The sequence below is a fragment of the Camellia sinensis genome, chromosome 7, assembly GCF_055761805.1.
Source record: "Camellia sinensis isolate YWXY chromosome 7, ASM5576180v1, whole genome shotgun sequence".
In the NCBI taxonomy this organism is placed as follows: domain Eukaryota; kingdom Viridiplantae; phylum Streptophyta; class Magnoliopsida; order Ericales; family Theaceae; genus Camellia; species Camellia sinensis.
Window position 1 is genome coordinate 15354535 of NC_138967.1, and position 14269 is coordinate 15368803.

The 14269-nt window shown below is 36.9% G+C and overlaps 1 protein-coding gene across 1 annotated transcript; it reads right to left on the reverse strand.

Moving 5' to 3' along the window:
• Positions 1 to 3911: 3911 nt before the first annotated feature.
• On the reverse strand, positions 3912 to 13980 carry LOC114292400 (putative aspartic proteinase GIP2). Its single transcript, XM_082877502.1, has 2 exons — positions 13362 to 13980; positions 3912 to 4920 (listed from the first exon to the last, which is right to left on the reverse strand). The coding sequence occupies exons 1-2, from the start codon at positions 13978 to 13980 to the stop codon at positions 4244 to 4246; spliced, it is 1296 nt and encodes a 431-aa protein (XP_082733628.1). The 3' UTR covers positions 3912 to 4243.
• Positions 13981 to 14269: the final 289 nt, after the last annotated feature.

Below are 14269 nucleotides of genomic sequence, written 5' to 3' on the forward strand. Positions count from 1 at the left end.
ATGAACGATAATGTGTGGTTCAGATTTAATTGTTTGTAGTGGGTCTTACACTCAAATTAAATCTGAATCACATGTTAATTTTCTTGAATTTATAACATTGTTCATATACATATATGTGTGTATAGTATATAGAGGAAAGAGTGGAGGTTATGGGTTGGTGATTTGTTAGTTATGTAGTCACACTGTTTTGGCTCCTCAATGAAGGATGGAAATGTGAGTGAGTAATTAAGGTGAAGTGTTGCTTCAACACAAATCTTGTGTTTGCTTTAACAAAGTTTTTAAAAAACAGGAGTTTACTCATTCATGCTTCTTCAGTGTTCCATATAAGAGGTTAACCATTTTCTACTAACAGTTTTTTTGTTTTTGTACTTGGTATTATATGTCCGTATTAGAGGGTTTGATTAGAAGATTTGATTCGGGAAATGGAAAAAAAAAAAATGAGAAAGAACTGATAGGATTTGAATTCCAAGTTATGTTTGGTTGAGTTAGGACATAGAAAAAGAAAAAAGCCTAAGTGGACCAAAAGACAAAAAGTGAGATTGTATTTTCCTCTCACTTTCTTTTTCCCTGTGTTTTCTGTTATAACCAAACAAAAATTGGGATTGTGTTTTCTTTTCTCTTGTTATTTCTTTTATTAAATCCTCCAACCAAACACAGTTTTAGGGATGAAGTTCTCTCTGGTCCATTGTGAATTGGATGGTACTATTCAAACTTGTGAGACCCACCAAGGGTCTGACTTTGATGATCCGAATTGCTTATTTTTTAAGTTACAGTGTTTAAATTATCTATGACAAAAATTATATCAATTTGATAACGTTAACCGTGTTAGTTTATGTCATTCATTGCAAAAAAAAAAAAAAAAAATTAACAACAAATATTATTGGAAAACTAAACCATCCATTTTTGTGATAAAATAACATGAGTATTGAATTGACTTAATTTTTTTATGCAAATGATCTACATATTATAGTTTAAAAAATAAACGATTCAGATAATTAATTTAGAATCCGTGGTTGGCCCTATGGATCCAAACTACACAATTCAGTCCACTTTTTGTGTGGACTGGATAAAATTTGCTCCATTTCACTTATGTCTTTTATGACAATCACAATATGCCTTTAGAATCATCAACAATTCCTCATTCACAAGAATCCTTCTATGACTCGAATTGATAACCATTTTTTTTATTTTTTGGTTGAAACAACAAAAGAACCACTTTATTGATAATAATCAGACAACAATACAATTACAATCATCAATAAAGGAAGAAGATACAAAAAGTATCATAACCAAACAAACTCGATTCCAACTAAGTTGGCACCGAAGAGCCAATATATCACTTATCGAATCAAATTCTACAACCTCACAAAAAAACCTATTGATTTTAAAGAGAATTTCACTTAGGTCGTTTATAACTTTCAACATTGCATCTAGGAGAGTCTATTTTCAAAGCGGTAATAGGAAGTAACATAGTGTATACTAATGTTATGTCTCTTGTGAAAATTGTAGTGCAATTTTTTCAAACCTGGCCCGGCCCAACTTTGTATCCTTCGCTCCGTCCTAGGCTTTCGTTTAGCAGCATCTGTAAGTGGGCTATGTCTGAGGCCCGATAAATTGCTAGTCTTGTTAGACTCACCGTTTGGGCTTGGGCTTTAATATACATATTGATTAAATGATGGAAAAATTATCTGAAAGTCCTATTTAAAAGAGGAGAACTCTATTTAATTTCATAATTTTTTGATTACTCTCAAAAGTCCACTGCACATTTTTCTTCTTTATTCTTCTTTGTGTATTCATTCTTCTGTCTCTTTCTCTTTCTTTTCGGCAATTGGCAATCACGCCTTACTTCTTCTCTTTCTCTTTCTAACATATAGTCACCAGCGACCAACGATCACCATTGATTAGAGTTCATCGGCAACCACCGACCACCGATTCCTTACTTCACCCTTATCGACGGCGAATGAGACAAGTTTTCGGTGAAGAAGATGAGTAGATCTACTCAAATTTTATGTAGATCTACTTAGATCTAAACCAAAAATAATTACCGGAATATAATATTCTCTATATATCTGTTTCTTTCTTTCGATCTCTAAATTTTTCTACATTTTTTTTGCTACACACTTCTATTTTCCTGTTTTAATGGAGAAAATTTTCAAATTCTGAACAAATTGTTTTCGAGTTTTAGTTACAAGCGGTGAAAACTGTAAAATTTTACAGTTTCAGTTTTTTTGGTACTAAAATGAATCATGCTTTAAAACTGCAAAATTTTAAAGATTCATGCCATTCTTTAAAACTTTAAAATTTTACAGTTTCATAGCATTTTTTCAGTTTGATTAATAAGGATAAATGCTTAATAGAATCATACTTTGAAATTGTAATATTTTACAGTTTCAAAACTTGCTTTTTAATTTGATCAATATTGGAGATTATTTACTTAAACCCTACACAAATTAAAAAATATTATATACTATTCCCATTGTTGTTGTTATTTTTTTTTTTTTCCTTTCAAGTTATCAATATTTAGCATATTTTGTTATATTCTTTCACACAATTTCTCTATTTCTTCTTCTTCTTCTTCTTCTTCTTCTTCTTCTTCTTCTTTTCTCTTTTTTTCAGGGTAATATTTTGGACATTCCAGTAAATATCTGAAGGTTTTCTTGACGTCTAGCGAATATTCTGGACATTTTGGCGACTTCCATTGATATTCAGAACACTTCAGCGATATTCCGGTGAACTCCTGGCAATACTCCTGACGAACTTCCCGGTGGTGTTGAACATTCTGAGAGTTGGGATTTGCTGTAGTTGAACATCTCAATTTCATTAGTGGAATTGGTGCATTGGAGGATCCTCATTTCAATAATTTGAATAGTTTATCTTATATGACAGGTTAAAAAAAATATTATGTAAAAAGTTAGTTTTATTAGACATAAGTAATTATATAAAATAAATAAACAGTTTATTCTTAAGACATATAGATAAAAATATTCTGATAATGTGACAATTAATGTTAAATCGAGTATCTAGTGACCGTCTGACAGAAAGTCCAGCGGTGATGGGATGTAACAGCGTTTTTAAATTTATATATATAAAAAAAGAGATGTTTTGGTAACAATTAAAAATATATAGGACTAATTGGTGCAAATGTTTTGTTTTGGATTAGATGGATTTTGAATTTTGTGTATGAGACTTACTGGTAAGTGCCCCATTAATGATTAATAGGAAAACAATTCCCATTCCAACAAAGTCACTAGCTCTTGATTTATTTGGCCCCGTTTGGAAAAAAAAACTTTTTTTCGCAATTCTTTTAGATTAAGTTTTGAAAATATTGTGAGCTGTTGCAGTTTGGCATATGCTAATTGGTCAGATTTATTTAGTTTTCAGCTTATTTATTTTTTCAACTCAAAAAAATAAACTACAAAAAAAAAAAGAAAAAAAAAAGAAAAGAGTTTTACAAAAACTATATATTTACAAATATATATATATATATATATATATATATATTTTTAAAGATAATTAGGTTTTCAACCTATTGGACCGACTAATCTAGAGATCAATCCCACCATCCATCCACTAGTGGATGCCCAATAAAAATCAAGGCAATGCCTTGTATGAATTGGTCCTAAGAAATTATTTGGGACTAGGAGATTCTGAATTTGAGACTTTGGAGGGAATTAGGCTCTAAGCCTTTTCCTTACTTTATATTGAGAGTAGTGTTGCTCAAGTACAAAAATTAGACCCATATGGAATATAAATTAGAGAAATCATTTTAGATTAGATTAATATATCCTCATATTATTCTAAAGATAGGGACAAGAAGCATCAATGCAGTACATAGTTTTGCTTTTGATTATTACTGAAACAAAAGAAAATTCATCACAAAAGCCATACATGTGTTTATTATATCGATAAAAAACACTAAAATGCAGCAAATTTTATGACAAAAGTTGCATTAAAAAACGAATACATATGTGAGGCCACAACAAGCAATCACATGGCCATTTATTTAAAAAGCAACAATATTCAAAAATAAAATTAAAACACGAAATATATAGAAAATATATTATGTGACTGAAATTCATCTTTAGTGTGATGTAGACAACACTTAAAATAAATTTCAACTACAAAATATATCTTTTATGTTATTTTCGTGTTCTAATTCTATATGCTTTGACATTTTAAAAATGTGATATTGCATGCTAACATTATTGAAATTCAAACTCACACACACGCACTCTCTGTCTCTCTAAGCATTGGATGTGAAGTTGAAGTTGGCACAATTTGTTTGCCTAAACAACAGTGATGAGCTGAACCCTAGCTTTGATGCTGCAAGATCAAACTGCAGAAGGTTGTCTTCAACTTGGTACCCTCCAATCACAATAGAAGTCCTAGGTTTTGCACCACCATCCACAAACCCTAGACACAAAACATCATCACTCACCTGCACCATTGAGTTTGTACCAAAGATCCTCCAGAAAACACTCTCACTCTGCAACAAAAGATCAATGGAAGGCACGGCCGGCCCAACCCATGTGCTTGAGATATTGTTGGAGTTGAAACACGTCTTGAAAGGTGCCACCGATGCCACTCTTGAAACACCAGAGAGCTCTTTGATGAAGAACTTAGTGACAGCTTTGTAGATTGAAGTCTCCAAGATTGTGTAGGCATTGACAGTGCTGATCTTGGTTCCACCATTGCCTTCACTATCTATGGTTAGTAAACTTGTGTTTATGGGTACTGTTTTTTCGTTTATCTTGATGGATTGTACTCCGATGAAGTAATCCGAAGAAGCATCACCAACAGAATAAGCTGAGGCAGTGCTCACAGGGTTGAGGATGAGAGGGGTATAACTGAGAGAGTCTGAGGCATCAATACCAGGAAGGAACACATACGGTCCATCACTGAAGATCGTGACACCATTTGTTAGGTTTTATTTTTGGCAATCCCGTTTGACAAAACTCCTTTGAGTTGTAATTTTATTCGCATTTTTATTTCAGTGAGGCTATGAGTGTTTAGATGCGAATCCAACCCGAATTGAGCCTTTCAGAAAAATTTGTGATGCAAATATTTTCAAGATTGCCACTTCGCTGATTATTACGGGGGTCGAGCTGCCCGGTCAGCTCGCGGCCCGAAGCAAAATGCAAAAAAGCATTCAAAGTTGCCTGTCCGATCATGTTATACTTTTCCAGTTTTTCCAGTTTTGGCCTTCCCGCTCGAGCGGGGAAAGTGATGCTCGAGCGGGGTTTGCGAGCTCACAGTATCTCTGTTATGCCTGAAAAAGTACTGGATGGTGTGATTCGACGCTCAAGTGTCAAAACCGGCGCTCGAGCGTGGAGCCTATATGAAATCACGAAATATGAAGTCTCCGCTCGAGCGGGAAGTCCCACGCTCGAGCGGACCACACGAACACAGTTTTCCGAATTTCAATAAAGATTGGGTTTTCTTCCAAATCTAGGATTACTTTTTGGTGTTCTATAAGTAGTTGGTTTTCCCCCAAAAACTATACGACTCCACAACTTCTCCAGATCTTCTTTTTGGATCTTAAGGTTTATATCTGGAGATATTTTGCTAGTTTCTTTGATGTTTTTATTAAGTATTCAACTCATGGTTTAAAGAGAGTACATCAAAGGTTGTGTTTTGTTCTACAAAAGAGAGAGTTGTTCTTCGGTGGATTCTGAAGAATTCGAGCCTGAAGCTTTGGTGGATTCCGGGGTGGCTCATCGTAAAGACAATTCCGAGGTGAAGACGGGTTGGAAGAGACCCATAGAGGTTGGTTCAATTAGGCGTGGATTCGCTAGGTAATTGAGAGTATACCTGTGTAATTCCTTTAAATCTTCTTAGTGGATTGTTTTGTGGCTGTTGCCCGTAGTTTTTTTATCACAGTTGGAGGTGTCCAATTGTGGTTTTTTCCACGTAAAATCGTTGTGTCTCTTTGTCTTGATTGTTTGATTGGGATTGTTATATTCTGCTTAAAATTGATACATAATCACAAATCAACATCTAGGGGATTTCTAGATTTTTCAATTGGTATCAGAGCGGGTCGTTCTATTTTTTTTAAAACTTATATCTTTTAGAACGAAATCTTGTTTGATTTGTGATAATGGATTCAATTCATGAGGGAAATTCTATGGTTCGACCACCCCTACTTGACGGATCCAATTATTCTTTTTGGAAAGCTCAGATGAGATCTTTTTTAAAATCTATTGATGAAAAAGTTTGGCAATCCGTCATGAATGGGTGGACTGAACCAACAATTACCGTTGATGGAGTTACAATCCCCAAACCAATTGATAAGTGGGACACAACTGATTACCAAAATAGTAGTCGGAATAGTAAAGCTATCAATTCTCTCTTTTGCGCTGTCACACCTGAAGAATTTAGTCGTATTTGCAATTGTGAAGTCGCAAAAGAGGCTTGGGATATCTTACAAACTATTCATGAGGGCACTCCTTCTGTTAAACGCTCAAAACTTCAAAGGCTCACATCTAGTTTCGAAAACCTTTCAATGAAAGATAGTGAGACCTTTGATGAATTTTATGCGAAGTTGAGTGACATTGTAAATTCCAGCTTCAATTTAGGTGAAAAAATTCCAGAATCCAAAGTTGTGGGAAAAATTTTGAGATCCTTGCCCGATCGGTTCCAACCAAAAGTTACGGCTATTGAGGAGGCTCAAGATGTTGACAACCTCAAATTGGATCAATTGGTTGGAAATCTCCAAACTTATGAGGCACACAAGAATTTCAAAACGAAACAAAAAGATATTGCTTTTAGTAGTGCTCATAAAGTTAGAGAGGATTCTGATGAGGATTGTGATATTGTAACGCCCTCAAAATAAACCCATTATATATATATCATTGACATACATTATTTAATGAAGACATTTTATTAAATTGTTCATCAGAGTATCATTGACAAGCATCTCAAACGTCTTCGTTGTCTGTTCGAGCCATTCATCTGCCTTAAGCAGCTCTTTAGGATCACCCACAAATTCATCCGGATTAGACCGGAAGAACTCCCTCTTCAGAAAGGAAGGTCCTGCATCTGTAGCAACCTCCCAAGCTTGATTCTCAGCTCTGAGAATGCCTACTAACTCCCTGAATGCCCCTGCTATCTCTCGGGCTAGAGCGCCCATAGCCTGCTGGCCTGCTGGCTCGGCCACGTCGGCCTGGCCAACTCCCTCATGGACTACCGGAATCTCCTCCGGCACAGGCACCTCCTGCCTACCCGGCCTACCACGCCTACCGCGTCCTCGTCCTCGTCCTGACATCCTAACAAAGGAAACAAAGACATTAGCACATTAATAAATGTGCCGAAGCTAAACACTCGCGTCCTAATGCAATGGACAACAATAATTCATTCCACGTAAGCACATAATCACATAAGCACCTACGAATTTCATTCCCGGATAATGATAGTCCCAATGCGTTACTATAGTTCCGGTTGGAAGCAGCAGTGATCAAGTGCCTTTCCAACAAGACTACTAGAAACTCAAGGGTCCAATCAACATCCTAGAAACTACATTCCATACCCATATAATCACATAAACATGTTATCACATAAACATATAACTTTACACTAAGTCTCTATCAAACGAGACGAACCCAATGTGATACTAATCACTTCCCACGTACCCAAAGTATTCAAACCCGGTACGCTCTGATACCAAGTTGTAACGCCCTCAAAATAAACCCATTATATATATATCATTGACATACATTATTTAATGAAGACATTTTATTAAATTGTTCATCAAAGTATTATTAAATAAAAGCATCACATGTAACATCGAATAAAATGCCCTACAGGCTTACATCTTTCCAAGCCAACACTTGGATACAAAATATGAGTTCTAACTCAATACAAGAAAAGCCCTAAGCTTGAATGTTTACATGTATTAATAAATAAAGACAATTAACAAAAGATAGTCTTCTTCAAAATCCAGAAGCCAAACCCTCCCAAGCTAAGTCCTTGGAGGTAGCTTATCACCTGAACCTGAAAATGATATTCCCATAAAGGGTGAGCCACAGCCCAGTAGAAATATACTAAACCACATATAAGCAATGAATAAAGCAATAGCATTCAACAGATGGTTAACCAAGATAATCAATTACTTCATTTTACAGTCTCCTGACACTATGGTCTAAAATACGTTTTACTTTCCAATTTTATCAACATGGCTCAGAACCTGGCCAAACTTACAACAGTGAATTACATATATCATATTCACATCCTTCCAATATCAATAAACAAATGAGACTCAAGCTCAAATCAAAACACTTCATACTTCCAGATTGATACACATTTTAGTGCTGTATCAATAAAACACTTCTATATAAATAAGCACACATAAAAGTGATGCTAATGGAGTCCATCCCCTATCTCCTCCCAAACAAAATCCGGTTTAGAGGTCCATCCCCTATCTTCCCCTAAACCGTGGAGTACATCCCCTATCTCCTCCCACACAAAACAATGTATGCAAATGCAATGCTCAATCAATACACGTATTTTCTGTATCAATGCAATTGTCAAAATTAATGACTTAATCAATGTGATTAGTTTCAGTTATTCCTAATCCACATGCAATGTCTACAACAATCACGACTATCCTCCACCGATAGCCCAAAATAGTTATTCCTAAACTGAAAATAACTATGTCAACAATTCAATAAACAAATGATTCAAATTATCCAACTACGCCATTTAATCAATGAATTCCCCAATTCCATGAATTTAACCATCTTTTCCCGATTCCATGAATTAATTATACAAATTAATTTAATAGTACAACTAGGGTTTTTCCCAAAAATTTACCAAAGTATCCCAACATATCAAAATACCAAAACTTAGGACAAAACCTATAAAATGGAGTAGGAAATCCCTACCTCGAAGAAATAACCCCAAAAGAGAAGATGGAGATGAATGCCCAAACTCCAAAGTGCTCCAAACTACCAACAATTCAGATTAAATGGAAGCCCTCGACCCACTCTATCTTTTTAATGAAGGATCTAGGGTAGAAACACACCCTAAGTGGATCAAATCTAAGAGAGAAGGTGAATAGGGAGAGAGAGAAGTCGAACCTAGGGTTTAGAACCAAAAAGAATAAGAAAAAGACTGATCAAATCCCGCTGCTGCGAATATATACTGGACAGGCTCGCTCGAGCGAAGACTTGGTCGCTCGAGCTACCAGACACAGAGAAACAACGCTCGAGCCAAGGAGGCCTTGCTCGAGCCAACAACTCAAAAGCTCGCTCGAGCGAAAGAAAGCTCGATCAAGCGAAGAACTCAAACCCTCAGGTCTGCAACAAGACACACGCTCGAGCAAAGGAACTATTGCTCGAGCAAAGAACTAACTAACTCGCTCGAGCGAAGAAAAATCTCGCTCGAGCCAAGAATGCAAAGCTACAGGTCCAAACCAGACGCAAACTCTCGCTCGAGCTACCAAACCCTGGCTCGGGCGAAGAACCAAAAACAACAGCTCGCTCGAGCGACAAACTCCTCGCTCGAGCGAAGATCTAAAATTCTGGACAGCAACACTTGATTCCTAAACCCAACCAACCTGAAACAAACCTGCCCAACACATCTTATAATTCCAAATGAGAAAATAAGGGACAACCACAACCATCATACAATAACAGAATCTACGGAACCTATGTCCGGACACAATAGTCAAATGGGAAAAGACCGGGGTCGCTATAGATATAGATTCCAAGATTACGGCTGCTTTTGTTAAACAATTTAAAAAAAAATTTTGAAAAAGAATCCTAATCTTTTGGAATCTACTCATTCTCATAAATCTAAAGGCAAAGATAAACTCAAAATTAATTCTATAGCCAAGAAGGAGAAAGGAAAGATACAAGGAAACTCTGAAAGACTCCAATGCCATGAATGCCAAGGATTTGGCCACTTTGCTCAAGAATGCCCCACTCGATTGAGGAAGAAGAAAGCCCTCGCTATCACTTGGGATGATGAATCAGAATCTGATAAAGATGAAAGTAACAATGAAGATCAAGGTGAAAAGGGACATAAACAATTTCTTGCTTTCATGGCGGCTTCCGAAGCTGAAGGACATACAGATTCTCCGAAGATGTCAGTTGAGAATATCACTGATGATGAATCCTCGGAGAGTGATCATGAAGAGCTTGAGCAAGCTTATGAAAAGTTGTATAAGGAATCTCTTAACTTATTCAAATTGAATGACAAACTCACAAAGAAACTCAAAGCATGTGAAAGTGAGAATGTCAAACTTAAGGAGGAGATTTCCGAGGCCAGGATTAATGCCATCAAGGTAGCTGATGATCGACAAGTTCTTTGTGCAAAACTGCTAACTTGTGAGACAGAGAGGAATGAGCTGCTGCAAACCCATGCCATGTATGAAGAAAAGATTGAATCTCTCGAGATGTCACAAGTTGCTTTGGAAGAACTAATGATCAAGAAAGAGGAAGAGCTCAAGTGTGCTATGGCTACCATTGGTCTTTGGAACAAAGGATCAAAGACTTAGGAGGATATCATTGGGTCTCAACAAATGAGTTGTGACAAGAGTGGCATTGGCTTTGGTGGTAAGAAAGAGCAAAAACAGAGTGCTTCAACATCTCATGATACAAGAACTCAAGGAAAGGGAGAACAAAAAATTCAACAAAAGGATAGACTTCTCAAACTTCCTAGAGTTGGTAAGGTAAAAGAAAAGAAGGTACACCCTGTTTTTATTTGTCATCATTGTGGTGTGCATGGTCATATTTGCCCTTATTGTTATAAGTTGCATGGGAGAGTGTATTTGCCTAGACCTAGGAATAGGAAGTTGGAAACCATGTCGAGACGGGTTCCTATTGCAGGGGAAAGGAACCACAACGTCAAGACACCACCCAAGAACTGCAATTCTCACAACTTTGTTCGTACTAAAGCAGTTTGGGTGAGAAAACTTGACTTGTGTTAATTTGTTTATTTGTTTTAGCTTTTGGGTTTTTGTGTGTTGTTTTTAATAAAAAAAAAAAAATGTGTGCTTGTTCATTTTTTTTTTTGTCTTGCTTTATTTTTGAAAAAAAAAAAGAAAAAAAATCCCAAAAAGATTTTCTTAGTATGCTTTTGCAAGCTTGAAATTTTTGAGTGGTCCTTGGTGCATATTGGATTTGATGAGAATATCCATTACATGTTAATATATGTGTGCTTTCTGTGGTCATTACTCATTTTGGAGTGTGTGTTTTTTTATTAGTATGTCTCATTCTGTACACACTCTTGGATTAGCAAATTTTGGAGTCTTCCGCCTTAGTGATTATTTTTTTTATGGACTTCTGTCATTGATCTTTTGCGTTTCTAGAGGAATTGACCTATACTAGCATATCTTGGGTGATGTTGAGTCTCTTAACCACCTACCATCCTTTTGCATCTCCATGGCTTTCCCCTTAATTCTTTGCAGTCTAGCCATGAGGAAAAGGCTACCTCAGAGTCACCAACCAGGCCATCCTTATTATATCCATGCTTCTCTGGTTCGGTTTCCATACTCTTGAGCGTGTCAGCCACCAATGATTGTGCAAAAGAAAAAGAAAAAAAAAGGAAAAAAAAAAAAAAAGAGAAGAAGACAAAATATGCAAAAGTAATAAAAAATGTGCAAAAGAAAGAAAAAAAAAGATTCATTGATTGAGGGGGAGCCTCCGCCTTTACTCACCAAATACCCCTTGATTCCTAGTGGTTTGACTTTCCTTTGTCATGCTTAAGATTCTCTTGTCAGATGTCCAGCTTTCATATCACTACTAGGATTGAATCTAGTGTTTGTCGAACTCCAAGAGTCACACACACACTTTTTATCATGGGATCTATGCTTTTCACATAATGCATCACTTTCTTTCATGAGGAATCTTCGACAGACTGTACACATTGTGTTTACTAGTAATTGTGCTTCTTGGATAATCTTGTGTGTTTTAAGGTACAAATCTGAAATTCCTTGCTTGCTCCACCATATTATTTTTATCGTTTTCTTCTTGTTCACTGTTTTCAGTGTTTGAGAGTTGTTTTTCATGAGTCTTAGTTTTTCATCTATTCATGTTTTCCATCTCATGTTTCAAGAAAATCGTGTCATATGTCTATTTTTTTTTATACTCTTGTGGGACTAATAGTTGTTTTGGAGATTGTGGCACTAATAACTGTTTTGCAGATCATGACCTTGAGAAAGAAGTTGGCTTTTGTTGGCTGTAATGGGTTGGGGTGTTTAGGATTTTATTTGTTAGGTGTGTTTTGTCACGGCATTGCCAAAGGGGGAGATTGTTAGGTTTTATTTTTGGCAATCCCGTTTGACAAAACTCCTTTGAGTTGTAATTTTATTCGCATTTTTATTTCAGTGAGGTTACGAGTGTTTAGATGCGAATCCAACCCGAATTGAGCCTTTCAGAGAAATTTGTGATGCAAATATTTTCAAGATTGCCATTTCGCTGATTATTACGAGGGTCGAGCTGCCCGGTCAGCTCGCGGCCTGAAGCAAAATGCAAAAATGCATTCAAAGTTGTCTGTCCGATCATGTTATACTTTTCCAGTTTTTCCAGTTTTGGCCTTCCCGCTCGAGCGGGGAAAGTGACGCTCGAGCGGGGTTTGCGAGCTCACAGTATCTCTGTTATGCCTGAAAAAGTACTGGATGGTGTGATTCGACGCTCGAGCTTCAAAACCGACGCTCGAGCGTGGAGCCTATATGAAATCACGAAATATGAAGTCTCCGCTCGAGCGGGAAGTCCCACGCTCGAGCGGACCGCGCGAACACAGTTTTCCGAATTTCAATAAAGATTGGGTTTTCTTCCAAATCTAGGATTACTTTTTGGTGTTCTATAAGTAGTTGGTTTTCCCCCAAAAACTATACGACTCCACAACTTCTCCAGATCTTCTTTTTGGATCTTAAGGTTTATATCTGGAGATATTTTGCTAGTTTCTTTGATGTTTTTATTGAGTATTCAACTCATGGTTTAAAAAGAGTACATCAAAGGTTGTGTTTTGTTCTACAAAAGAGAGAGTTGTTCTTCGGTGGATTCTGAAGAATTCGAGCCTGAAGCTTTGGTGGATTCCGGGGTGGCTCATCGTAAAGACAATTCCGAGGTGAAGACAGGTTGGAAGAGACACATAGAGGTTGGTTCAATTAGGCGTGGATTCGCTAGGTAATTGAGAGTATACCTGTGTAATTCCTTTAAATCTTCTTAGTGGATTGTTTTGTGGCTGTTGCCCGTGGTTTTTTTATCACAGTTGGAGGTGTCCAATTGTGGTTTTTTCCACGTAAAATCGTTGTGTCTCTTTGTCTTGATTGTTTGATTGGGATTGTTATATTCTGCTTAAAATTGATACATAATCACAAATCAACATCTAGGGGATTTCTAGATTTTTCACCATTATTGAAGAGCTCAAACAAATAGCGAACTTTTTGTGGAAGCTGAAGGCAGCAGAGAATTGAGAAGGGAGTGAAATTTTAGTCCTTCCAAGGCCAGCCATGCCCTTAACACCAATAGCAAGGCCTTCCAAGAGAAATGTGGACCCACAAACAAAAAGAAAGTGAGGCACAGAGACAACCTTCCCGGGGTTGTTCCCGTCAGTAGATTCAACGGTGACGATATCAGAGCCAAGCTCACCGCCTGAGGATGTGCGGGTGGCGGTGTTATCGGGTAAGAGACTGCATGTGTTGTTGTAGCATCCTGGTTTAGGGGATGAGTAGCACTCTGTGGTGCATGCAGTAGAGCCAGAAAGTGAGCATTGGGCAGAACGACATCGAGCGGGGTAGTAGGAGGAGGAGGAATAACTTTGGTCACAGTCTACCCATAAGAATTGACCACCAAGGTTTAGTATTAAGCTCACAGGGACTAAAGGAGTCCTCTTGTTGAGATGGGTGACATATTGGAGGGTAGAGGGGTCTTTTTGCACTCGAAGAATTAGCGCTTCGTGACGGAAAGAGGTCTTAGCTAACGCCGAGGAGATGAACAGAAGAGAGAAGAGGAAAGTGGAATAGAATGAGGAAGCCATGAGAAATGAGAAGTGGTGTTTGTTGGGGAATGGAGAAAGTTGGGTGTGTTGATGAGAACTAGTGCAAGGTCATGACCCTTATATAGATGTTTGCTGGGTGAAAATTTTTTACTTTTACTTTGACTTTGCTGAATTGTTTTTGGGTAATGTTAAGGAATATCAAATTTTTTATTAAATAAATGGTCAAATATTTTATATGGGTGTGAGATTTATAATTTTGTAAACCTTACCTTCATCATTTAATTATTTATTTAGTAGAAAATTTAGGATGTAAAACATTTTTCTTGCT